Below are 25,051 nucleotides of genomic sequence, written 5' to 3' on the forward strand. Positions count from 1 at the left end.
TTCTTCATAGTGTTGCTATTGTTTCTGCTGTATAATAATAAAAATAATTCTTTCCATTTATATAGCCCTTTCTCACTACTCAAAGCGCTTTACACATATTGAGTGGGGAGTCACTTCAACCACCACTAATGCGTAGCATTCACCTGGATGATGCGATGGCAGCCATTTTGTGCTAGTATACTCACCACACGTGAGCTATTTGGAAGTAAAGTGGTGAGAGAGATAGCCAATTAGAGACCGGAGATGATTTGGGGGGCCATGGAGGGCAATTTAGCCTGGACATCGGGATATACCCTAATCTTTCCGAAGGATTCCCAAGGATATTTCATGACCACAGAGAGTCAGGACCTCGGTTTTATGTCTCATCCAAAGGATGGCAACATTTTTACAGCACAGTGTCCCCATCACTGCACTAAGGCATTGAGATCCACATTCAGACCACAGGGTAAGTGCCCCCTGCTGTCCTCACCAGCAGCAACCCAAGCTTTTCCTAGATTGTCTCCTATCCAAATACTGGCCAATCCTGAGCGTGCTTATCTTCAGGTGAATGACCTGCTCTGAAGTTCATGTGGTATGGATGCTGGCTACTATATATGTGGGAATTGTCAGTAACTTCTTTCAATATCATTTTTTTTTATTTGATTTGATATACTTTGTTAACCCGAGGGGAAATTGTTGTTTTGCTTGACCTTTAGGGGTCAAAGCACAGGTTAAGCCATTGTACAGTACGTACTTTTACATTTTTTTCCAAAGTATATGTCAAGACCATGGCTATTCTTAAATAGGATTGAATAGGTAAGAATTGGTGCACGAGTGAGACAGAAATCTTATTTTGGGGGTATTCACATCCAGTCTTCTGGAGATCATGGATAAATTCACTGACATCTAAGAAATTAACAACCAAAACAGAAGGATTATATTAACCAGTTTCCTTTTCAGCTGCATTGCTCATTAGTTTGTCACAGATTCACAAAGTTTACAAAGTTTTTGTTCATAATTGCAACTTCTGACTATTTCATTAAGTTCCAGATGTGATGATATAGATTGATGATGCTAGTCCAATGAAGCAGGTTTTATGAAGTGCTGTAGCATTTTTCCAGTATAACAGCATAATCCCACTACTGTTCGTATTTATAGGATACTAGCAAAATACCCGCGCTTCGCAGCGGAGAAGTAGTGTGTTAAAGAAGCAATGAAAAAGAAAAGGAAACATTTTGAAAATAACGTAACCTGATTGTCAATGTAATTGTTTTGTCACTGTTGTGAGTGATGAGTGTTGTTGTCATATATATACATATATATATATCTACATATATACACACACATACATACATACACACACATATATACACACAAATACATATATATATACATACATACATACACACACACATATATAAACATATATATACTGTCACACACGTGCGAGTAGGAGGCAGTCAAAGAGCCTAAAGGTGAGTGAAATCTCGCGAGACAAGGGTTTATCACGTGGTACTTACCTGAATCTCTTTCTATCTACAGAAAACCGGAAGAAAAATAAAACACTTTCCAATTTTAAATCCAAAATGGCCGCGATGACGTCACTTCCGGTTCCAGTCTGATGACGTCACTTCCGGTTCCACACTCGATTGCTCTGGTCTACTCTTGGTGACGTTGGTTCCATGGTCCCGCCTCCAATCGTCACTTCCTGACAACCATTTCCTCTCCCATCATCCCATCTGTTATAAAAACGCCATCTTGTTGCAGTCATGTATTCACTTTGTACTGAAAAGTCATTTTGAATCAACTTTTTCATTCTCTGTCTGGACGACAATATATGGGGACATACCCCAAACCTTTTCTAGTTTGAAAAGACTCTTGATTTATTACAATTGGCGTAGTCGGCAAGGATACATTGTTCATCATGAGCGAAGAACAGGACCTCAATACGGTACTTCACACCATCATGGGAGATCTCCAAACATTGAAGATACAGATGGGAGAAACCAGGACTCAACTTGCAGAGACCGAGGCTCGTTCTCGTGCTGGTGCACGGCCGGAGGTGGTTCGGCCACAGCCAATCCAGTTAACTCCTTTGACTGAAGAAGATGACATCGAGTCTTACTTTTTGATTTTTGAGCGTACCGCTAAGCGGAACGCGTGGCCGAAGTCGGAGTGGGCATACCTACTGGCTCCCTATTTGAAGGGAACGGCGCAGAGGGCTTATTACGATTTAACCGAGGAGCAGGCGGCCAATTATGACGCTCTGAAAACGGAGGTGTTCAAGCGCTACGGCGTTTCACCAGAACAACAGGCAGAGAGTGGAGGGAGTGGCAATTCGATCCAGAAAGGCCGCTAAGAACTCAGGGCTTTGAAGCCTGGGGTAAGGTGTGTCGCTGGCTACGGCCCGATATAAATTCCTCCCATAAAATGGCTGAGCTCCTGGCATGCGAAACCTTCGTGCATGCCCTCCCTGACCACATCGCCCAACAAATAAGAAAGCACACGTTCGAGGATATGGACACCTTAATACAAATAGCAGAGCGTCATTGGGCAGCCTATAAATCGGGGCGATCGGAACGGTCTTCTCGCCGAACCCAACAGATACGTGGAGCAGTCCTTGAGCCCCCCCGACAAACTCCCGAACCTGCCGTCCGTAGAAGGGACAGACTAGCCGGTCCCCCTCGCTGTTTCAAGTGCGGGGAGATTGGACATCTGTCCCCGAGCTGTGCCTACGAGCCTATGGATTGCTCGATAGTGAGGGGAGAAAGGTACTGTGCCGCAGTGAATAACCCTCTGTCTCTTCCATATACAGGTGCAGTTATAATAAATGGTAGAAAGGTAAGGGCAATGTTTGATTCCGGGAGTAACATTTCCATTGTTGCTGCCCGTTACGTATTACCGCGACAGTGGACTAAGGGGAAAACTAGTCTAAAATGTATTCATGGGGATATTAAATATTACAGAACTGCCAGGTGTGTAATATCGCTAGAACATAAAATAACCAGTATGGCTATGGCAGTATTACCCGATCCCCCTTTTCCAGTCATTTTAGGAAGAGATTGGAATAACATCAACAGCGGTAAGAACGTAACTGCATCTAAAAGAATTTAGGCTTAGTAATGGAGAATAATGCTCCGACTGCCTCCACGCCGTGTCCCTCAGTAGCACGGATCCATACGGGTACCCAGTGCGAAAATTTTGATGTCCCATCGTCCTCTGCGGGAACTGATACAGTCGCGCCGAAGACGTAGAGGCGATAGCCCCTCCCATTGAACTCGAAAGAGACCCTATTCAAAACTTAGCAACTCAATTTCGGTTAACCCCATCATCATTCAAAAGAGAACAATGGAATGATGATTCATTAAAAAATGCTAGAAATGCAATAGTATCTACCGATGGTTATACAAACCTAGATCCCATGCCACCGATGCGTTCTTTGTAATTAAAATGAATTATTATATAGAGTGGCAGAACACGAGGGTGAAGTGCGGGCTTTGCTGTTAATTCCACGTGCGCTTCGCTAAACGTATGTGAATTAGCACATGCCCACCTTCTAGGAGCCATCTAGGCTCGAAAAACTTTGGAGAGAATAAAACTCAGATTTTTTGGCGGGAGTTAATGAGGAGGTCAGGCGATTTTGCGCTTCATGTCCGAGTGTCAACTTCGCCAGATACCCAGACGGTCTAAAGCTCCTCTTATTCCCCTTCCCCTTGTTGACATCCCGTTTGAACGAGTAGGTATAGATCTCGTTGGTCCATTAGAACCCTCGTTAAAAGGTTTTAAATATATTTTAGTTCTAGTAGATTATGCCACTCGCTTTCCAGAGGCTGTTCCTTTGCGCTCAGCAATTCAAAAAATATCGCACGGGAATTAGTAGGGATATTCGCGCGTGTTGGGATCCCCAAAGAGGTCTTAACAGATCAAGGGACTCCTTTCACTTCAGAAACGTTCAGGAAGTGGCCAAATTACTCAGGATAAAACATCTAAAACATCAGTTTATCATCCTCAAACTGATGGACTGGTTGAACGTTTTAATCAGACGTTAAAACAGATGTTACGCAAGGTAGTTAGCGAGGACGGGAGAAACTGGGATCAGTTGCTTCCCCTCGTTTTGTTTGCCTACAGGGAAGTCCCTCAAACCTCAACAGGGTTTTCTCCTTTTGAATTATTATATGGAAGACAACCCAGGGGGATTTTGGACATGTTAAAAGAAGGTTGGGAGGAGGAGGTACTCCTACCTCAAATATTCTTGAATATATCGCAGTTACGCGATAGGCTAGAGAAAATCCGACCTATCCTAAAAGATAATTTAGAAAAGCACAAGCAGCACAGTCACGTTATTATAATAGAAACACCACCATTCGAATTTGTCCCGGGTGATCGTGTTATGGTATTAGTCCCAACCTCCCATTATAAATTATTAGCTCATTGGCAAGGACCTTATGAAATTAAAGAAAGAAGGTCTGTCGACTATTTAGTTAAACAACCTAATCGTCGACCGAGTGAAAGAGTATATCATATTAACTTGCTGAAACCGTGGAAGGAAAGGGAGCCTGATCCCTCCTCCGGACAGCCTAGTTCACTTTTTATGTCCTGTGCCAAACTTAATTTTGGTCCCGATTTGACACCCGAACAGAGACAAGATCTCGAAAAAGCTATCTTGTCTGTACCTGAGGTGGTGGACGAATTACCTGGACGTACTGCGTTGATTGCACATGATATTATTACGGACCCTGGAGTGATTGTCAGGGAGAGACCTTACAGACTGCCGGAGGCAAAAGCGGAAGTGGAGTTGGAAATTAGGCGAATGCTGGATTTAGGGGTTATCGAAGAAAGCTATAGCCCTTGGTCTAGTCCAATTGTTCTAGTTTCTAAACCCGATGGGTCTTGGAGGTTCTGTAATGACTTCCGACGACTCAATCAGGTCTCTAAATTTGATGCATTATCCGATGCAGCGAGTAGATGACCTGCTCGATGGCTAGGAAACGCTCAATTCCTAACTACCCTTGACATGACAAAAGGGTATTGGCAAATTCCCTTAACGGATTCTGCAAAAGAAAAAACCGCGTTTAGCACTCCCAGTGGACATTGGCAGTATAGGGTCCTTCCATTTGGTTTGCACGGGCGCCAGCTACTTTCCAGCGTCTGGTAGACACACTGCTACGGCCCCACAATTCCTTTTGTGCCGCCTACCTAGATGACGTTGTCATCTATTCCAGCACATGGAAGGATCATGTACGGCAGGTGAAAACGGTGCTTTCCACACTGGCAGCAGCAGGGCTGCGTATTAATCCAAAGAAATGTTTCTTTGGATTGAAAGAAGCCAAATATTTGGGCTACCTAGTGGGGGGAGGTGTCGTGAAGCCACAATGTCTTAAAATTGATGCCATCATTAATTGGCCCCGTCCGATAAATAAGCGGCAAGTACAAGCATTTTTGGGATTAGCTGGATACTATCGTTTTGTACCTCATTTCTCAGAAATTGCTACGCCCTTATCCAATTTGACAAAGAAGCGAGCACCTGTTAAAGTGGTATGGGATGATAAAGTAGATAAAGCATTTGGTGACTTAAAATTGGCCCTTACGTCAGCACCTGTATTAAAATCTCCTGATTTTTCTCTTCCTTTTGTTCTCCAGACCGATGCATCGCCACAGGATTGGGTGCCGTGTTGAGCCAATGTATCGACGGTGCTGAACACCCCATTATGTATCTGAGCCGGAAACTGCTGGACCGGGAGATGAAGTATGCTGCGGTGGAGCGTGAGGCTCTGGCGATTAAGTGGGCTATTACATCATTAAGGTACTACCTATTGGGGCGAGAGTTCACTCTGATAACGGATCATGCCGCTTTACAGTGGATGTCCCTTCATCGGGAGTCAAATCCTCGTGTCACTAGGTGGTTTTTGGATCTTCAACCATACCGTTTTAGCGTTACTTATCGTAGGGGTTCCTTACAGGCCAACGCAGATGCTCTCTCCCGGGTCCACGACCTCTCGGTGCAGATCGCCCGACCGGATGGGTCTGGGCTGAGGGGGTCATGTCACACACGTGCGAGTAGGAGGCAGTCAAAGAGCCTAAAGGTGAGTGAAATCTCGCGAGACAAGGGTTTATCACGTGGTACTTACCTGAATCTCTTTCTATCTACAGAAAACCGGAAGAAAAATAAAACACTTTCCAATTTTAAATCCAAAATGGCCGCGATGACGTCACTTCCGGTTCCAGTCTGATGACGTCACTTCCGGTTCCACACTCGATTGCTCTGGTCTACTCTTGGTGACGTTGGTTCCATGGTCCCGCCTCCAATCGTCACTTCCTGACAACCATTTCCTCTCCCATCATCCCATCTGTTATAAAAACGCCATCTTGTTGCAGTCATGTATTCACTTTGTACTGAAAAGTCATTTTGAATCAACTTTTTCATTCTCTGTCTGGACGACAATATATGGGGACATACCCCAAACCTTTTTCTAGTTTGAAAAGACTCTTGATTTATTACAATACATATACATACATATCTACATATATACACACACAGCTATTTCGTCTCAGTGCAATACGCTGTTTGTTAAAACGGTTGACTCCCGCTCTTACGTGCAATAACAAATCAAATCATGCAGTTGTCTTTGCTCATATGTCATTTTAGAGCTGGACGCCTGGCATCTTTTTTTGGCCACAAGTTCGTTTCTGTTTGGTGTGAGGTTCTGTGTTGTGGAGATTCTCAGGATGGATTGCAGGTGCTCATCAGTGAGGCGACTTCTGTATGCTGTTTTGTTAGTCTTTATCACTGAGAAGAGCTTCTCACACAGATATGTGCTACCAAACATGCACAAGGTTCGAGCCGCATGTAGACGGACTTTTTTTGTTCTTCAAAGTCACCAAAGCGCCGTGCAAACTCAGTGCGCAATAACTATAGCTTCGCAATAACTTGTAAGTGTTCGGCAAGGCAGCTGAAGCGCTGCATTATGGGATCTGTAGTTTATTGTGTTACCAGCGCTTCATATACCCGGGCCATTAATAACAATAATACAGTATATAAAATGATCTCGGGCGGATATAATTACACGCAGGGCCGGATGTGGCCCGCGGCCCTTGAGTTTGACACATATGGACTAAATAGAACTTGAAAAGATATATTTTTTCAAATGTGATCGCGCAATTCAGATAGAGTTGACGCGCACTACAGCCTGCATGCCTCAATGAGTCATCCTCCCTCGCTCTTACTTTTTTACCGTTCATCTAATGAATACACTGAGTATGGCTTTACCAAAACAATCATTGATGGCGAATAAAGTATCCATTATTCGAGTATGTAGAGCGGGATATATATATATATACATATATATATACCAGCGTATCGCAGCGGAGAAGTAGTGTGTTAAAAAAGGTAGAAAAAGAAAAGGGAACATTTTAAAAATAACGTAACATGACTGTCAATATACAGTATTTGTTTTGTGAGTGTTACTGAGTGTTGCTGTCATCAAGGATTTGATTATCATTATTTCTTTCAATCAGGTTCGTATTTGTAAGATGTGTTGTGTTCAAGTTACATTCCGTGTTTGTCAATCGTTGTAAAGATGACAGGTTTCATTCATCGATTCGTTTCTTACTGCATCAATAAACAGCTCGTCTTCTTCTTTATCTGAGACCTGACACACTGCATGCACGGGTTTTTACACTGTCTTCCTTTAGCGGGACATTGACTTTTCCACCGTGTGCTTTGTTTCCACAGTAGCTGCATTTATGAATATGCTTATCAGACGCTTCATATTTTTGCTGCCTTTTCAATTGTGTAATTCGGTTTTGTTCAGCTCTTTGGAACTGTTGCTTTTATCTGTGCACTGCGCCAGTTCACGTGAGCCACTCGGTGTACATGCATCGAAGGTTCCCAGCTGTGCTGGTGCCATCTCGTGCTATGTCCATAGCTTTATTTAATGTTACCTTAGTCCTGGCACTTAAAACTTTCTCTCGCAGTTTCGCTGAGTTTGTGTCAAACACCACCCTGACTATCTCATCTTCCTCTCCATAAGCACAGACAGTCCTTCACCCGTGTGGCAGTTTGCTATTGGATTGCCGCTGACGGACGGCCTTATATGGGCAGGCACTAAATTACAAACGCCAGCGGCAGCCTGTCTATGAACTTAATTTAAAGTGTAGGTTTACATCGTGCTTTGTTTCCGAAGTAGCAGAACTCATGAATATGGTTGTATATGTCACTCGCTCGCTTCTTATTGTTTCGCTGCCTTCTCAATTATATAATGCATGTTCTCTTGAGCGCTTTTTTGAGGTCTTCCTGGTTTTCTATGTACTGCGTGATTACGTGGGAGGCGTGATGATGTCACACGAAACTCCCCCCGGCGTTGAAGCTCATCTCCATTACAGTAAATGGAGAAAAACTGCTTCCAGTTATGACCATTACGCATAGAATTTCGATATAAAACCTGCCCAACTTTTGTAAGGAAGCTGTAAGGAATGAACCTGTCAAATTTCAGCCTTCCACCCACACGGGAAGTTGGAGAATTAGTGATGAGTCAGTGAGTGAGTGAGTGAGTCAGTGAGTGAGTGAGTGAGGGCTTTGCCTTTTATTAGTATAGATTCTTTGTATAGTTTCTTTGTTCCATGTATTGGTACTCACCTTCAGATATTGTAAAACACGTTACTTATTCTCACTTCTTTGTTCTATAATATGAATTAAACTCTCCTCCACAATCCAAACTTTTTTGGTTGATAAGTATATCTCTGTTTGGCACAGTTTTTTCTTTGTGAGTTTTATGTGTTCTGACCATGTTCATCTGTGTTTTTCTTTGTCTGCACCATTCCACTGTCCAAAAACGTATCCTATATTTAAACTGTTTTCTCTCATTAAATTGCTGTTTGTGACTGTTACCTTACATTACACACTGGAGTCCTCTCGACGGCTGATTCCTGCTCTGATCCCGTGGTCTAGACTTGTAACTCTCTTCTCAAATTTACAGTTTACAAGAATGTGTTTAGGATGGACTTTATTGTTTTCATCAGAGCATTTTCTGACACAGTTCATTCTACGTTTCTGTTTTCATAATTGATTTCAACACATTAATTCCCAATTTTTAACATGATTTTAAATTTAGTTCTGCTAACGCTATCTGATTTTAGGCATAGTATTTCCATTGATAAAATAGCCCCAATAAATTAAGCTCATGGGCCTATTCTCAGCAACATGAACTTGAAAGGCAGGCTGCTTCTGTTGGTGAAGATATATGTCTAGTAGTGTTTGGATGTAGAGGTGGCCATTCATGTTTATTAACATGAGTAAGAGCTAATGTCTCAGTAATAATATAGCATAGAATTGTTTTTCTTTGTTGTAAATATTTTTCCTGAATTTCTTCTCTAGGCTCAGAAAAAGGGAAATCTGGAAAAAAGTCAGAGACTCCAGTCACAGAAGAACCATCTGAACCAGTACCTACTGAGCCACCCTCTCCCAAACCTGGTACAGATGACTGGGAATTTGTAGGTGAATCACTTCCAACAGTACGTAGGATATTTTTATACAGTATATTATCAGGTACAGCGTGAAGCCAGGTGGAAACTAATTTGTAAACATTAAAACAATGTTTCTAAGCTGTTTGTAAGTTTTGCTAATAATCAATACTCTGATGACTACTGCAACAATACTGATTTTTTTCACAGATTTTTCATGTCAAAACATAGCTTTTTTTAATATCTAAAGCTGTAGTGGTCTTTGATCTGGATTTTTTGTTGTTACTTCCACTTTACATACAAAAGATAAAGCTATGTTGATGAGCTGCATATAAGAAAATACAGTGGGATGCAAAAGTTTGGGCAACCTTGTTAATAGTCATTATTTTCCTGTATAAATCGTTGGTTGTTACAATAAAAAATGTCAGTTAAATATATCATATAGGAGACACACACAGTGATATTGGAGAAGTGAAATGAAGTTTATTGGATTTACAGAAAGTGTGCAATAATTGTTCAAACAAAATCAGGCAGGTGCATAAATTTGGGCACCACAAAAAAGAAATGAAATCAATATTTAGTAGATCCGCCTTTTGCAGAAATTACAGCCTCTAAACGCTTCCTGCAGGTTCCAATGAGAGTCTGAATTGTGGTTGAAGGTATTTTGGACCATTCCTTTTTACAAAACATCTCTAGTTCATTCAGGTTTGATGGCTTCCGAGCATGGACAGCTCTCTTTAACTCACACCACAGATTTTCAATTATATTCAGGTCTGGGGACTGAGATGGCCATTCCAGAACGTTGTACTTGTTCCTCTGCATGAATACCTTAGTGGATTTTGAGCAGTGTTTTGGGTCGTTGTCTTGTTGAAAGATCCAGCCCCAGCGCAGCTTCAGCTTTGTCACTGATTCCTGGACATTGGTCTTCAGAATCTGCTGATACTGTGTGGAATCCATGCGTCCCTCAACTTTGACAAGATTCCCAGTCCCTGCACTGGCCACACAGCCCCACAGCATGATGGAACCACCACCATATTTTACTGTAGGTAGCGGGTTTTTTCCTTGGAATGCTGTGTTCTTTTTCCTCCATGCATAACGCCCCTTGTTATGCCCAAATAACTCAATTTTAGTTTCATCAGTCCACAGCACCTTATTCCAAAATGAAGCTGGCTTGTCCAAATGTGCTTGAGCAGACCTCAAGCGGCTCTGTTTGTGCTGTGGGCGGAGAAAAGGCTTCCCCTGCATCACTCTTGCATACAGCATCTCCTTGTGTAAAGTGCGCCGAATGGTTGAACGATGCACAGTGACTCCATCTGCTGCAAGATGATGTTGTAGGTCTTTGGTGCTGGTCTGTGGGTTGACTCTGACTGTTCTCACCATTCGTCGCTTCTGTCTATCCGAAATCTTTCATGGTCTGCCACTTCGAGCCTTAACTTGAACTGAGCCTGTGGTCTTCCATTTCCTCAATATGTTCCTAACTGTGGAAACAGACAGCTTAAATCTCTGGGACAGCTTTCTGTTTCCTTCCCCTAAACCATGATGGTGAACAATCTTTGTCTTCCGGTCATTTGAGAGTTGTTTTGTGACCCCCATGTTGCTACTCTTCAGAGAAAATTAAAAGAGGAGGGAAACTTACAATTGACCCCCTTAAATACTCATATTCTCATTATAGGATTCACCTGTGTATGTAGGTCAGGGGTCACTGAGCTTACCAAGCCAATTTGAGTTCCAATAATTAGTTCTAAAAGTTTTGGAATCAATAAAATGACAACGGTGCCCAAATTTATGCACCTGCCTGATTTTGTTTGAACAATTATTGCACACTTTCTGTAAATCCAATAAACTTCATTTCACTTCTCAAATATCACTGTGTGTGTCTCCTATATGATATATTTAACTGACATTTTTTATCGTAACAACCAACGATTTATACAGGAAAATAATGACTATTAGCAAGGTTGCCCAAACTTTTGCATCCTACTGTATGTTTGGAATGGTCCATGCAGTACCTCCATGTAAATTTCACTTTAGTAAGACTGCAAGAAATCACTCAACGGAACATCTCACAATACAAACAAATCAGGTTGAACTGGTCTCATAACACAAAGAAAGTATATACTTTTGTTTTCAAACAAAACATGCAAAATAGTGCAGTGCAAATTCTTCTATAAATAAATTAATGATCCAATAAAAACATGTGATAAGTGGAGGTTAAAAACAAAACTATAAATACATCCATAAAAATCTGAATAAAATCTCATTGCAGAATCTGTCCTTTAAAAAACCCTGAGCCATAGTGCTTCCATGTAAAAACTAACAACTCCTCAGCTCACCCCTATTGGTCTCCTCAGCTTGAGGAGATATCTCCTGACAGGCAAATTCAACCACTTTAGAAACCTGCCTCGGGTCTTCACTGCCAGTGTTTTTGTGTCTGCCAGGGGCCACGCCAACCCTTGCTCCTGCAAATCGCAGTCCCTCAGGCTTCTCTGATGGAAGCACACTTACAGCACTCGTCACTCCTAAGCAAGAGTGACCCTTCAACCCCAGTTTGAGCATTGATCACACTTATGGGGACTCAGTTCTCCAACTTCCTGCCTTAACTCACTCTGGCTCCTCTCTGGTCCTGCCTTCTCCTTGGCTTTCACATTCTTTTTAACCTCTGATCTCACCATTTCTCTCGCCTCATTGTTCTCCTCCCATGTTTCCTACTTGGACTCCTTTTATACTATAGGGATGCAGGTGCACTGGCACTGATTACAAACCCCAGCACGCTAATGAGGCAATTGACTGGACTGCATACATCTGCACTTGAGTGCATGATCAGTCGATTACCTCATCAACACTCCGGAGCTGCTTTTCCACTTACACCTACACTGCTCTGTAGCATGAGTGCTACTTTATTTATTTAATATCGTACTCCTCCATGAACATTACTCGCTCTTCCACAAGCAGCCTCTTTTTTCTTAAGAGACTGCTTTTTTAATGTGAGTAGTGACATCCTTCACATTTTCTATAACTCTGTAATGGCCAGTATAATTTTCTATGCTATGGTGTGCTGGGCTGGTAACATCACTTCCAGAGAGGCCCACCAAATCAACAAGCTAATTAAAAGTGCAAGCTGAATAATAAGATTCATTCTGGACCCCTGAAGAGGAGAGTAGTAGTGAAGGAGAGAATTAAAAAAAAAAGTGAACAACGAATTATTCAGCAGAATTGTGTCAAGAAATGTTACTGTTACTCAATTAGACCAACAGCAAATATACCTTAATAATGTCTTCACTGTGACTGTAACTGTAAAGTGAGAAGTTTTCTTTCATTTTAATATTCTTCCTTTTTAGTCATTCTGATATGTGTTAGACCATAATATGTGTGTATGTATATATATTTATTTATCTAATTTATGGTGCCCGTGTGTGTTCATTTCTTTCTCTTCATCATCCACATTTGCTCTGGTACAGCAAACAAGCTGTCAGCTATCTTCACTTAAAAAAATTCTTCGAGTGTATGTGTATATGTGTGCATACTTATAAATTTAAATAAATTATGTATCTCCAAAACTACCTGTGGAAAAACTTTGCAAACAGTAGGCCTGGTCTTGTAAATAAATCAATCACACTGCAAAAATCTTAGTTAAATGAAGTAATTTCTAGGTCAGCTATCATTGCACATAGATCAAACTATTTTTGAAGGATAATGGGATAAATTATAGATCAAAAATAATAATAGATTTTTATTTATATACCGCCTTTCCCATGCTCAAGGCACTTATAGAATTTAAGAAAGAATGGCAGGGTTTACAGTATATAGCATTGTACAAACCAGATAAATAAATAAAGAAGATTAAGATAGTAAATTCAGAGAAAAAACCTAACAGAAAACATAATTGATGGTCTAACACACACAAACACAGGTTACATGAGCATCTTGACAGAGAGGTAAACTGAGAGAAGGGTAGTAAAGTCAGGAAGAGCTACAAGCCTTCCTGAACAGATAAGTTTTGAGTTTTTTTTTAAAAAGAATTCATGGAGTCAGCTGACCTGATTAATTTCGGTAGGTCATTCCAGAGTCTGGGTGCTATACAGCTGAAGGCCCTGTCACCCATGGAGTGTAGATTAGTGTGGGGCACAACAAGATTGCCAGAATCAGAGGACATTAGTGGGCAGACAGGCTCATAGTGATGGAGAAGGTCACTGATGTAGTTTGGCGCAAGGTCGTTTAAGGCTTTGTAGGTTATTGGTAGGATTTTATATTTGATTCTGTAAGACGCAGGGAGCCAGTGAAGGTGGAGCAAGATGGGTGTTATGTGCTTGCTGCTGCTGCTTCGAGTAAGGGCTCTTGCAGCCGAGTTTTGAATAAGCTGGAGCTGTGATATAAGATTAGAATGGGCACCTGCCAGCAGGGAATTACATTAATCAATGCGAGGTGTGATAAAAGCATGGACAAGTTTCTCAGTGTTAGAAAAGGAGAGGAAGGAGCAAACACGATATGTTACGGAGGTGAAAGTAAGAAAGTTTCCTAATGTGATTTATGTGGGCGGAATAAGAAAGGGAGGAATCAAAAATGACACCAAGATCCTTTGCAGTAGAGGCAGGTCTGATGAGATCACTGCCAAGATAGACTGGAAAAGAGCTCATTTTATTAAGTTGCACTTTAGTCCCAATTTGCAGGAGTTCAATTTTGTTGCGATTTAATTTTAAAAAGTTCTGCTCCATCCCGGTATTAATTTCACTGAGGCAGGTTGTGAGCTGAAAAAGCTCTAATGAAGTTCCACTTTTAACAATGAAATAGAGTTGAGTATTGTCTGCAAAAAAATGATAACCCAGTCCATATCTACGAATAATATGGCCAAGGGGAAGCATATAAATACAGAAGAGAAGAGGGCCGAGGACAGAGCCCTGAGGAACTCCTTGTGTGACTGGCGCTGAGCTGGATCTGCTGTTGCCAAGACTTACAAACTCTTGCCTATCAGTCAAATAGAAGTTGAACCACTGGAGGACAGTGCCAGAGATACCCAGCATGTTCTCCATTCTGGACAGTAGAATAAGCTTGGAACCTATAACAAGACAAACAAAATGCTATGTGTTTGAAAAAGATCAGTCGTTTTTTTTGGAAATGATTGTTGTACATAGGTTTCCAGACACAAACAGACACCATCAACCTTTCTTTATGTTTTGAACATCATAGAACTTAAATCGAGAGCAGATTTTTGACCTATCATAAAACGTCCATTTACATGAAAGTAAAAAACATTTTTCTACTTTTCCTTGAAGAAATTACAGCTATTTCTTTAGTATTCATTGAGCTAAGACATTTTGAAATAGGTCCACTCTTTCGTGAATATCCTGTACTGTAAATATAAACCTTGGGGCTAGTTTATTAGGCTCACTTGACCTTGCACACAATTATTTGTTTGTTCAGTGACAATGTCACCTATCCACAATGTTGCACAAACCAACCGCATCAAATGGACAAAACTGAAGTGGGTTTATACACAATCTGGTGGTAAGCACTTAATACACTAACATTTCTGAATCTGTCAGCATCCTTGTGAGGGATTTCACACATATTGCAGTTCAGCATGTGAATTAAAATTAGGCTACAAATGCAAAAAACATCCATCCAAAGTCAAGTGTGCAGTCTGAAATAAGCCAACAACAACTGAGAATAACTGTGATGTCAAAAGAGGCAGATTAATATATATAGTACAACTTACTGTATGTATGTATGTTAGCCAGTGATACAGCAGGATTTTACTCCTGGCAATAAAAAAATTTGCTTAGTGTGATGAGTTTGTGTCATACTGATCAGAGGAACGGAAAATTCAAAAGTCTCTACCAACACACAGATATGTTTAGTTGAATGTAGGCTTGTGGTGGCACTATAGTAGCGGAATAAATGGGCTTTTTTAGAAGGATCATACTTAGTACCATAAGACTAGGATGGCTTTGGCATGCTTCCAGCAATACTTTGGTTTATTCACCTAAATGCAATGATCTTTATATTAAGAAATATAAATCTTACTGAGCAAATGTGGCATGAGAGGTAGCAAACTATTCAGAGCAAGATTGTGCTATCACCAAATTCAAAAACATGGAGTATATTGGATTGGCATCCTGCTGCCACAACCTATTAAATCCATGTTTTAGAACATTCAGCCATTCTGCGTATCTAATAAAGTGGCCAATCACTGTAAATCCAGCATAAGGTTAATTTTCCATTTTTACCAAGTAGTTGTAATGGTGGAATTGTATTTTTGGAACTAGATTTGAATCTTGTAACTGATTTTTTATTATACGCAATGATTTAATGAAATTTTGTTAACTGGATGCTCTGTCCATTATTAGAGTGTTTTACACTAAAATGCAAAAAGAAAAAAAAAAGATAAAACACACTTTACCCAGTTCTAGGATTGGGTGATGTTTAGAGTGGAGTCTCTCAGGGGTCAATCCTGGTACATATATGAATATTTTAAATATTCATAAAAAGCCAGATTTCTCCCTGGGTACAAATAAAATTGTCTCTTTATCTATCTAAATAATCTGGATAGGAATATAAACAACAAGCCTGTTAAATTTGCAAATGATACTAAGTTAGGTGGATTGGCAAACAATCTCGGATATATTGAAACATTACAGAGGGATTTAGACAGCATACAGGCTTGAGCAGATGAAACTGAATGTAATTAAATTTTAATTATTACATGTAGGAAGTTAAAATGTTTGATTTTAAAACACAATGAGTGGTCTGAAAACTGAAAGTACACCTTATGACAAGGATTTAGTAGTGGACTCATCACTATCAGCTGACCAGAAAGTGTTCACTAGCCATTAAGAAGGCTAACAGAATGTCAAGTTATATGCCATGATGCATAGACTACAAGTCCAAGGAGGTTATGCTCAAGCTTTATAATGCACTGGTGAGGCCTCATCTGGAGTACTGCATGTAGTTTTAATTTCCAGGGTACAAAAAATAGCAATGCTAGAAATAGTCCAGAGGAGAGCAACTTGGCTGATTTCTGCACTTCAGGGGATGAATTGTGAGAAAAGATTAAAAGAGTTGAACTTTTTAAGGTTAAATAAACAAGTGACTAAGAGATGACCTGATTTAAGTGTTTCAAATTATGATAATAATTAGTACAATGGATCGAAATTGTTACTTTACAATTAGGTCAGCAAGAACACAGGGACACAGTTGGTATTAAGGGTATATTTCACACAAATGTGTGAGAATTTTTCTTAACAAAGAGAACCACAGACACATGGAATAAGTTCCCATAAGTTCTGTGGTAGACCAGAGGACTTTAAGGACTTTCAATGCTATTTTGAAGGAATTAAGTAGATAGGATTTGCAAGCTGTGTTAGGCTGCATGGCCTGTTCTCATCAAAATTTTTCTAATGTTGTAATATTCTATGTCTTCTTGTTGTAACTGCATGTTTAGTGTTCTTGCCTTTCTGATTCTGCTCCTACATGCAATATTCCAGGCTTCCTCCTAACTTTCCTCAAGAGGTGTCTGTTGAATGAGAGGTTCATAACTCAGAGGCTACAGCTGTATTATAAATTGGACATTGACATACTGAATTACAAGAGTGGTGAGGCTGTGTGCTTTTTTAAACAGAGCACTAAACTAAATTTTAGTGAAGGGCTTTCCAAATTGTGATAGAACTGGTCTGATAAATGTTTGAAAGTGAAGTGCTTAATGAACTTGCCATTCCTAAAATAAAATGCTGTCTCTGCACAGATTTGCATTCTTTAAACTGCTCTTACAATTTTGTATTAGCTAAAGTAATTAGGCAAATAGATCTCCCTAATTGAAAAATAACTTTTTAAATAAACTTGGTCTCACGGCTGTTTTATATAATCATTTATATTTTCCAGGTTTGGAAATACAATATACTTTATACATAGGGTAATGTTTGTAATGGAATGTTTTTGACCATCTTGATTAGCCATTTTTTAATATTTTTGTTTACTGCATGGCATATTATATTCCAGCAAGGGCATGATGTAGTTATTAAAGCAATCACGTTGTAATCTAAAGATATTATCTTTTATGCATACCAATTACTTAAAACCATATAAAAGCTGCATGCTTTTTAAATAGCAACCACAACTCCGATGAGAAGAAGCTGTTGTTCAGTATTACTGGCCTACATTTTTTCCTCTTGATTTCTTGCTGCAGTTCTACTTGATATCTATTTGAACATTACAAAAATAATAGCATAATATCTGTTCTGTTTAAAAATGTAATAGGAGTAGTTTAAAAATAGACAATTCAGAAAATGTATAGGAAAGAGATTAAAGCTTGATACAGTTCATTTCAGTCTGCAGCTGTAAAAAATATGCTCTGCACATCTTCCATTTGAGACACTGACAGACATTTCATGATGTCTTATTGTTACTTCACTTACCTTAAACATAATTTACATTTATTTATGTTAAACTATTAATGCTAGATATGGTATTTTCATTTTTTAATGGCTAAGATTTGGTCTCCCCTAAACAAAACATTTTGCCAGTTTGGCATGTTCTAGTTTTTAACGGGTGAAAACCCTTAGTTTCCAAGTCATCTTGTGTTCTCTTGTTCTTGCTGTTTTATTTAGGTTAGGCCTTTGAATTAGAAAGATACCTTTTTTCTCTTGAACTTTCATTTTTAACTTTCTCCATCTAGCATTTGTCCAACAGTGTTTTAACCTTACCTTTATCTAAACATTTTATTGTCTTTCTTTATCACAGTCTCCTATAAAGGTCTAACTCAAATGTAGTACCAGAAAAAGTGATCACTCTCAGCCTTCAAGTTTATGTTCACATTTATTGTCACATGTCACCACCATGCTGCTAGCCTAGCTATAACCTTGCACTGAAGATCCAACCAATAGGGCAGATTAGTGAATGATCTGTTTTTGTCTACCTGCCTTGAACCTCATATAATTATCTTAACTCTTGGGGCTAGTGAGCTTCTGGTCATGTGCCTTCCTTGCAGTTGATGATAAAATACACACAGCAAAATCACAATTTATAAAATGTAAAAAAAATGAGTTTAGCGTGGTACTGGAGAGTAGCAATATGTTACATGTTGGATGGACAGGCAAGTAAGAGCTTCGCTAGACTCTGTACACCTAGAAAATGACTGCTACTACTACTGTGTCTTGGTTTTGTTTAGTGTTGTCCTTGGCCCTGGCCTTTCCCCTGTTTTTTATTGTATTCCTGTTCCTTGTTAATTATTTTCTGTTTCCACTGGAAATTAAAGGGCCGGGCCTTCAACTCATTTATAGCCTTCACGTGCTACAGATCATGTAGCTACATTTGCCTGAAGAAACTAAAGGGACTTGCCTACATTGGAGCTGTTTGGAGTGACAGGGCCTTTGACCCCTTGTCTTAGACTAGGCTCTTGATGACTCTAAAAGAACTAATTTATTATTTATTTTGGATTTTCTAGTGTATAACTTTGGCTAGACAAGGGGACTATGTATTAGTTGTTTGGATTAATGGTTTAGTCTTGTGGTTTAATAGTTTATAGTTTAATAGTTTATAGTTCTTATTTAAACTTTTTAAAAGTTTGCCTTAATGGGATTCTTTATAATAATTATTTGTTCCTTTGTTTTTTCTCTAGCTTTTGTTTTATTTCTCTTTTAAGCTTTTTGTACACTGTATGATTTTGGCATGATTTTAAGAATGATTTTCTGAGTTAGCCCAAATTTCAGTTTCATCAGCTGATATTTTACACGTAGTATGCGAGGGGTTGTGATTGTATCTTAATTTGTCTGTCATACAACTGGAAGAATTTGTGCCATGTTAAAATTTCACTTGACTGTCTTGTAGTGTGAACAGTCTCATGAGCCAATTTTGTGATGTTGCCATCAAATTACCTAAAATTAATTGGGCAGTGACCACAGTGAGTGTGCTTGGCAGCAATAATAATAATAGCCATAGCGCGTTTTGCGGACAGAGGGCTTGGAGGCCAGGTTAACTGAGCTCTGGTAGCAATACTCACAACCATATTACGTGTCACGCATCATACAATGACTGTCAGGAATGAGAGAAATGTTAGCTGGAAAAAGCCAAGTGACAAAAGTATCTTAAGAAATGTTTACTAGAAGAACCCATAATAAACAAACACAATGGGATAGTACATCAATTATGTGCCTTCAGTCCTCTCTGTAACATAGACAGACTGTATTGTCCGTGTATTATCCAAACTATATAGGTGTTGCAGTCTTCATCTTCTTAATCCAGCTAAGCTATTCCTTTAGAGTGTAAGGTAAGGTGGTTTAATAGTTTATAGTTATTGCACTATCTCTTACCTTTTGTGATGTTTGTGGGTGTTGGGAAACTATTACAGATGGCTAGACTGACAATGATGTTGAAGAACTTATTTCAAATCATTTCCTTTATATAATGCCTTGGTGGCTACTTATGCAAGGATCAGCAATAGTTTTATTAGCTGAAATAGGACATCTGATATTTTCCAGTGGTCTTGTTACTTGTCAGTGAAGTTATGTTAGCTAAATTCGATAACATATTAACTAAAAAGGTTATACACACCTATTTCATACCTTCTCAGAAGCATACAACAATAACAGCAGCATTAATTTATATAGCACATTTTCATACAAATAATGTAGCTCAAAGTGCTTTACAAGATGGAGACAAAAAAAAAGAAAAAAATATAAAAATTAGGCAATACTAATTAAAAAAAAAATAAAGTAAGGTCAGATGGACATGGACAACAGAAAAAAACAAAAAATCTCCAGATGACTGGAGAACAAAAAAAAAACAAAATCTGCAGGGGTTCCAAGGCCACGAGACCACCCAGCCCCCACTATACACATTTGGGTTGGTTTATCAGAGCTTAAACTTATACAATCTAATAGTTATAACACTGTATTAGTATTTGTTTTTACATTTGAATATCTCTCAATCTCCTTCAATCTGTTATACATCCCAAGATCCTATTGCTCTTGAAAATACTTAGTCATTCCTATGGGTTCATTGTTGTGTGCTTGCTGATCCATTTTCTGCCCAAAAAGGCACCTGCTTGTTAAATTACAAAAATGATGAAAGCTTTCCCTTTAAAAACATCTTTAAAATACAGGCTTGGTTGGACATTTTATTCACTTAAAATTGGAATCTTATCTAAATAATCCTATATCCTATGTTTATCTATTAAAAAGTATGAGTTTTATTTAGCAAACTGTAAAAAGCACTATATTGGACCCCAATTTTAATTTTATATTCTCAAAATTTTGATGATACCATAAATGCATCATTTTGAATGTAGTTTTGGATCATAGTTACCTGTAATTTGTTTATTTCTGCATGGATACTGTATGTTATTAATGGATGCTATACTAGCTGTAGGTCACGTGATGTACTATGTCATAGCTACATTCCTAGGTAAGATAATAGTCTGCTTTTAGTGTCCCGGACATGGATTAAAATATGAAATCCGGTGGTGAAGAATTGTAATGATTACAGTTAAAGATAAACATCTTAGTTATGGCCCCTCACTCTTATTATCTAACTGTGTTTTATGTTTTCCTTTCTTTTGTGTTTAATTTCTAACCTTTTTAATAATCTAGCCAGTCAGGGTGAATGAATCAGTGGATAATGGAAACAAATGGAAAACTGGCATTTATTTTTTAAACAAACCAGAGTTCAACTCTGCTGCCAAACAGTCTCAATTAACCAATCCAAATCTCTTTCTAAACATTTACATTTTGTATGTTAGACTGTGCATTTATTCTAAATCAGTAATAAATAGACAAGATGCAGTGAGGGCAGTGAATACTCTGCCTCCAATAAGGGAATAACACACAGAATAAAAACAGTAGTCTCAGCCTGCATCAAGTAAATATCTAGAACTATATGACAAATAGCAGTCTAGCCAAGCAGAACTGCATCTCTGTCACAATCCGACCAATGTCTGCACCTTTGAAAACCCTTTTGTTTAAACTCTTACTTGTACCATCACTTCCATATACCAAAACTTCTCCTTCAATTGTCAACCAAATAACACCATAGTTAACGTATAAATAAGTACTAAAGATCCAGAGTGCTGAAAATAAAAATAAAAAGTATAAATTCTAAACAACAAACAATGACACTTAAACAACAAAAATGTGCACATAAAAGCACTGGCACTGACGGAAATGGTAATACAACAATCATTGTCAGAGTCTTGTAAATAAACAGACCGTGCTAAAATGGTCATCTGACACAACCTAATGACATCACAATGCCATGACCACCTTAGATCCTTGAAAGAAATGAGAGATCTCCAGCAAACAAAACTAAAACAGATAACAAAATATTACCAAACAGTGCAAAAGCACCATTAAATGGTATTAAGAAAGACAGAATGTTTAGTGAGCTTGACTTATTTTCTGGATCTCTACACATTTCAGTTTCAGGTCTGTCTTTATTTTAGAAGCAGAAAATTGAAGTCCATTTCTGTATATCAAAGGCATGTTACAGTCTTGAGGACAGACCACTGAACATGTTTTTTATAAGCAGAATGCACTCAATGTTGGGCTGCTTGTAGTTTTTTTTTAGTTTTGAGCTTATCTGTCTATACACATACTGTATATTATCTTACAACCTTTTTTGTGTTATCCTTATCTACCTCTCTATTCCTATAATATGAATTGTCTATCCACAAATTTGATGATGTACTATACAAAGAGCTCCTTGTACCTTTCTTGTAATTCTAAATATTTACTCTCTTACCATATACCATAAAATGATATGAATTTTTAAATCAAAGGTTCATCACCAAATCCAATTATCAATTTTCTAAATTAAAAAAAAAATCTTAAGGTCTGAAAGTAAATTATACATTTTCTTAATGTTTGCTTTTCAATATTTTACCTAAAACAATTGTACTCAAAGTGAAGGCTGTATTAAATCAAATTAATGATGCAGACATTAAAAAATATATCCATATGTCCTGTCTTCAGTACAAGTTGTAGAACTGCTGACTTTCCTTTTGGCCACTTCAAAATATTTTCTGTAAAGTCTTTATTAAATTATCCTTCAGTGCATTATCACCACTCATATGTAGGAAGTAGGGCATTAATTGTTAACTTTCTGGAAATCAACCTTTAGATTTCCTTAAAATCTGTTTTTTATTTTTGTTTTATATATTTTATTATAATTTCATATTCTATATTTTTTCAACAGGAGGTTGCTGAGTATTTGGTCCCATACTGGAATAATGTGAATGATTCTTACGTTGATACCGTAAAGACTGTGATGCGAAACCTGAGAAATGAAGAAAATGAAATCATTCATCACCTTCATGATGTTAGGTAAAAAAAATGTGTACAATTTAATGTAAACTTAAAATATAATACATGCAGATTCTGATCAACTTATTGTTATCTTCCTTGGTTAGAACACAATATAAAGATTATCTGAAGCGACCAGACCACATGCAAGAATTTGTATCCCAGTGGCAAAATGACTACAACTATATTTCTGATGACATGCGAGATGATGAAGAGACAAAAGCTGAGCTTCATCAAAGGGTTGATGTAAGCAGATTAAAAATATTTTACTCTGTGTGTATACAGCTTGTGGATTCTTTAACAAGTACCCATTTATACAGTGTGGAAGTTGACCCGGACACAAACAGGCGGACATGTTGTTTTCAAACCACCACACATTTATTTACAATATTTACAACAATAGTTATGGTCACACAGACCCAGTCACGTGCACAAACCCCAATTCACAGTCCTGGCCTCACAATGCCTTTCTTCGGGCCGCTCATCCTTCCTCCTCCCGACTCTAGCCTCGAATGAATGGAGACGGCCCCTTTTATTCAGTACCCGGATGAGCACCAGGTGTTCCCGGCATTTCTCCCTTGGCCACGCCCCAACGTGGCGGAAGTGCCGGCTGTCCTCCCGGCAGCTCTCCGGGTAACGTCCAAAGTCTTCCCCCCAGCACTTCCTGGTCTGGCGGAAGTGCTGGGGTAACAGGTCCCCAAGGCATTGGGGCGCCTCCTGGCGGTGACCACGGGCCCCTACAGGGTGGAGCTTCCATGCCCTGTACCCGTGGCCCCCAGAGCAACCCGGAAGGCAACCCCCACGTGATCCAGGGTGGGCACAGACCCACATCCGGTCCCTCATGACGTCCCGGCCGGGTCCTGTGTGCTCAGGTATCATTTATAAGCTTTACACATCTGAACACTGCCATTTTTGCCCATTCTTCTTGACAAAACTGCTCAGGCTGTCTCAGGCAGAGTGGGGATTGTAAGTAAATAGCCTTTTTCAGCAACAACCACACATTCTCACTTGGCCACTCCTGGACTTTGACATTGATGTTTATAAGCCAATCCTGTATAGCGTTGGTTTTGCACTGGTCTTCTCCCAAGGTGCAGTTTTCTTACATACTGCATAAAATGTTTAGCCAGGATTTCCCTGCATTTTGCTACATTCATTGTACCTTCTACCCTTACAAGTATTGCCACAACAAAATGCTGCCATCGCCATACTTCACAATGGGATGGTGTGTTTTTGATAATGTGCAGTGTTAGGCTTATGCCAGACACGGTGTTTAGTTTGATGACCAAACAGCTCAATTTTGTTCTCATCAGACCATAGAACCTTCTTCCAGTTGACTACAGAGTTTCCCATGTACCTTCTTTAAAAGCAGGTCCTCCAACTTGCAGGGAAAACCTGGAAGTGGGTGTCAGGATTGGCACTCCAGCCCCTGTAAAAAAAAAAACCTCACACTGTGTGTGGTGCTGAGGTGTCACCTGTTGCACGGCTGTACTTGGATCTCAATCTGGGTGGTTCGCCGTTTGGAGGGTGCAGCAATACGCTGTAATCAGTGCATGCTCCCAACCTCTCTCTCTTTAAAAGTCTTGCTGAGTTGACATGTTTGCTTTTTAACAGTGGCTTTCTCTTTGCCACTGTTCATTGTCGGCCAGTATATGTTATAGCTCCTTCTCACTAGTTTTCTTCTTGCATAATCACTCAGTTTTTGTGAATGACCTACTCTAGGCCGATTTATAGCACTGCCATACTCTTTCTAACGATTAATTAAACTAGATATTCAGTGACTTGAATATTTTGCTTAACTATTTCCCCTGATTTTTACTTTTCACTGAGTTGCTTGGATTTTTCTTTTGTCTTTATTGTGTAGGTTAGGCCACCATAATCAGTCAATACAAGTTGGACCTGTTGACTGTCCTACACCTGTCTGTCGACAACAGACAGGTGACCTCCATTGAACAAATTTTGTGACTTCTAAAACCATTTGGCTGCACCAGCAATGATTTAAGCATGTCACATTAATGGGAGTGAATAGTTATGCAATTAATTGTTTTGTATTTCATAATTGTAATTAATTTAGACCACTTTGAGGAGATCTGTTTTCACTTTGACATTGAAGAGTATTTTTGTTTTGGTCAGTATGAGAAAAACCAAATTAGATACACTTTGATTCAATGTCATGTAACAATAAATGGTAAAAAATTCCAAGAGGGTGAATACTTTTTATAAGCAAAGCAAATATCAGACAGGAAATTTAAAACAGATCTTTATCATGATAAATTGTAAACCTTAAAACCATATGATCAGGTGAAGAAAATGATATTAATTAGATGAAC

At 39.1% G+C, this 25,051-nt stretch overlaps 1 protein-coding gene across 1 annotated transcript in view; it reads left to right on the plus strand.

The window, feature by feature from the left end:
* spef2 (sperm flagellar 2) overlaps positions 1-25,051 on the plus strand; it is a 159,825-nt gene that overhangs the window by 83,455 nt on the left and 51,319 nt on the right. The window contains exons 21-23 of the mRNA XM_039750519.1: positions 9,353-9,489; positions 22,618-22,745; positions 22,832-22,970. Coding sequence (XP_039606453.1) covers positions 9,353-9,489; positions 22,618-22,745; positions 22,832-22,970 — 404 coding nt within the window. The remainder of the gene's footprint in view (positions 1-9,352; positions 9,490-22,617; positions 22,746-22,831; positions 22,971-25,051) is intronic.

Source organism: Polypterus senegalus, chromosome 4, assembly GCF_016835505.1.
Source record: "Polypterus senegalus isolate Bchr_013 chromosome 4, ASM1683550v1, whole genome shotgun sequence".
NCBI classification, from domain to species: domain Eukaryota; kingdom Metazoa; phylum Chordata; class Cladistia; order Polypteriformes; family Polypteridae; genus Polypterus; species Polypterus senegalus.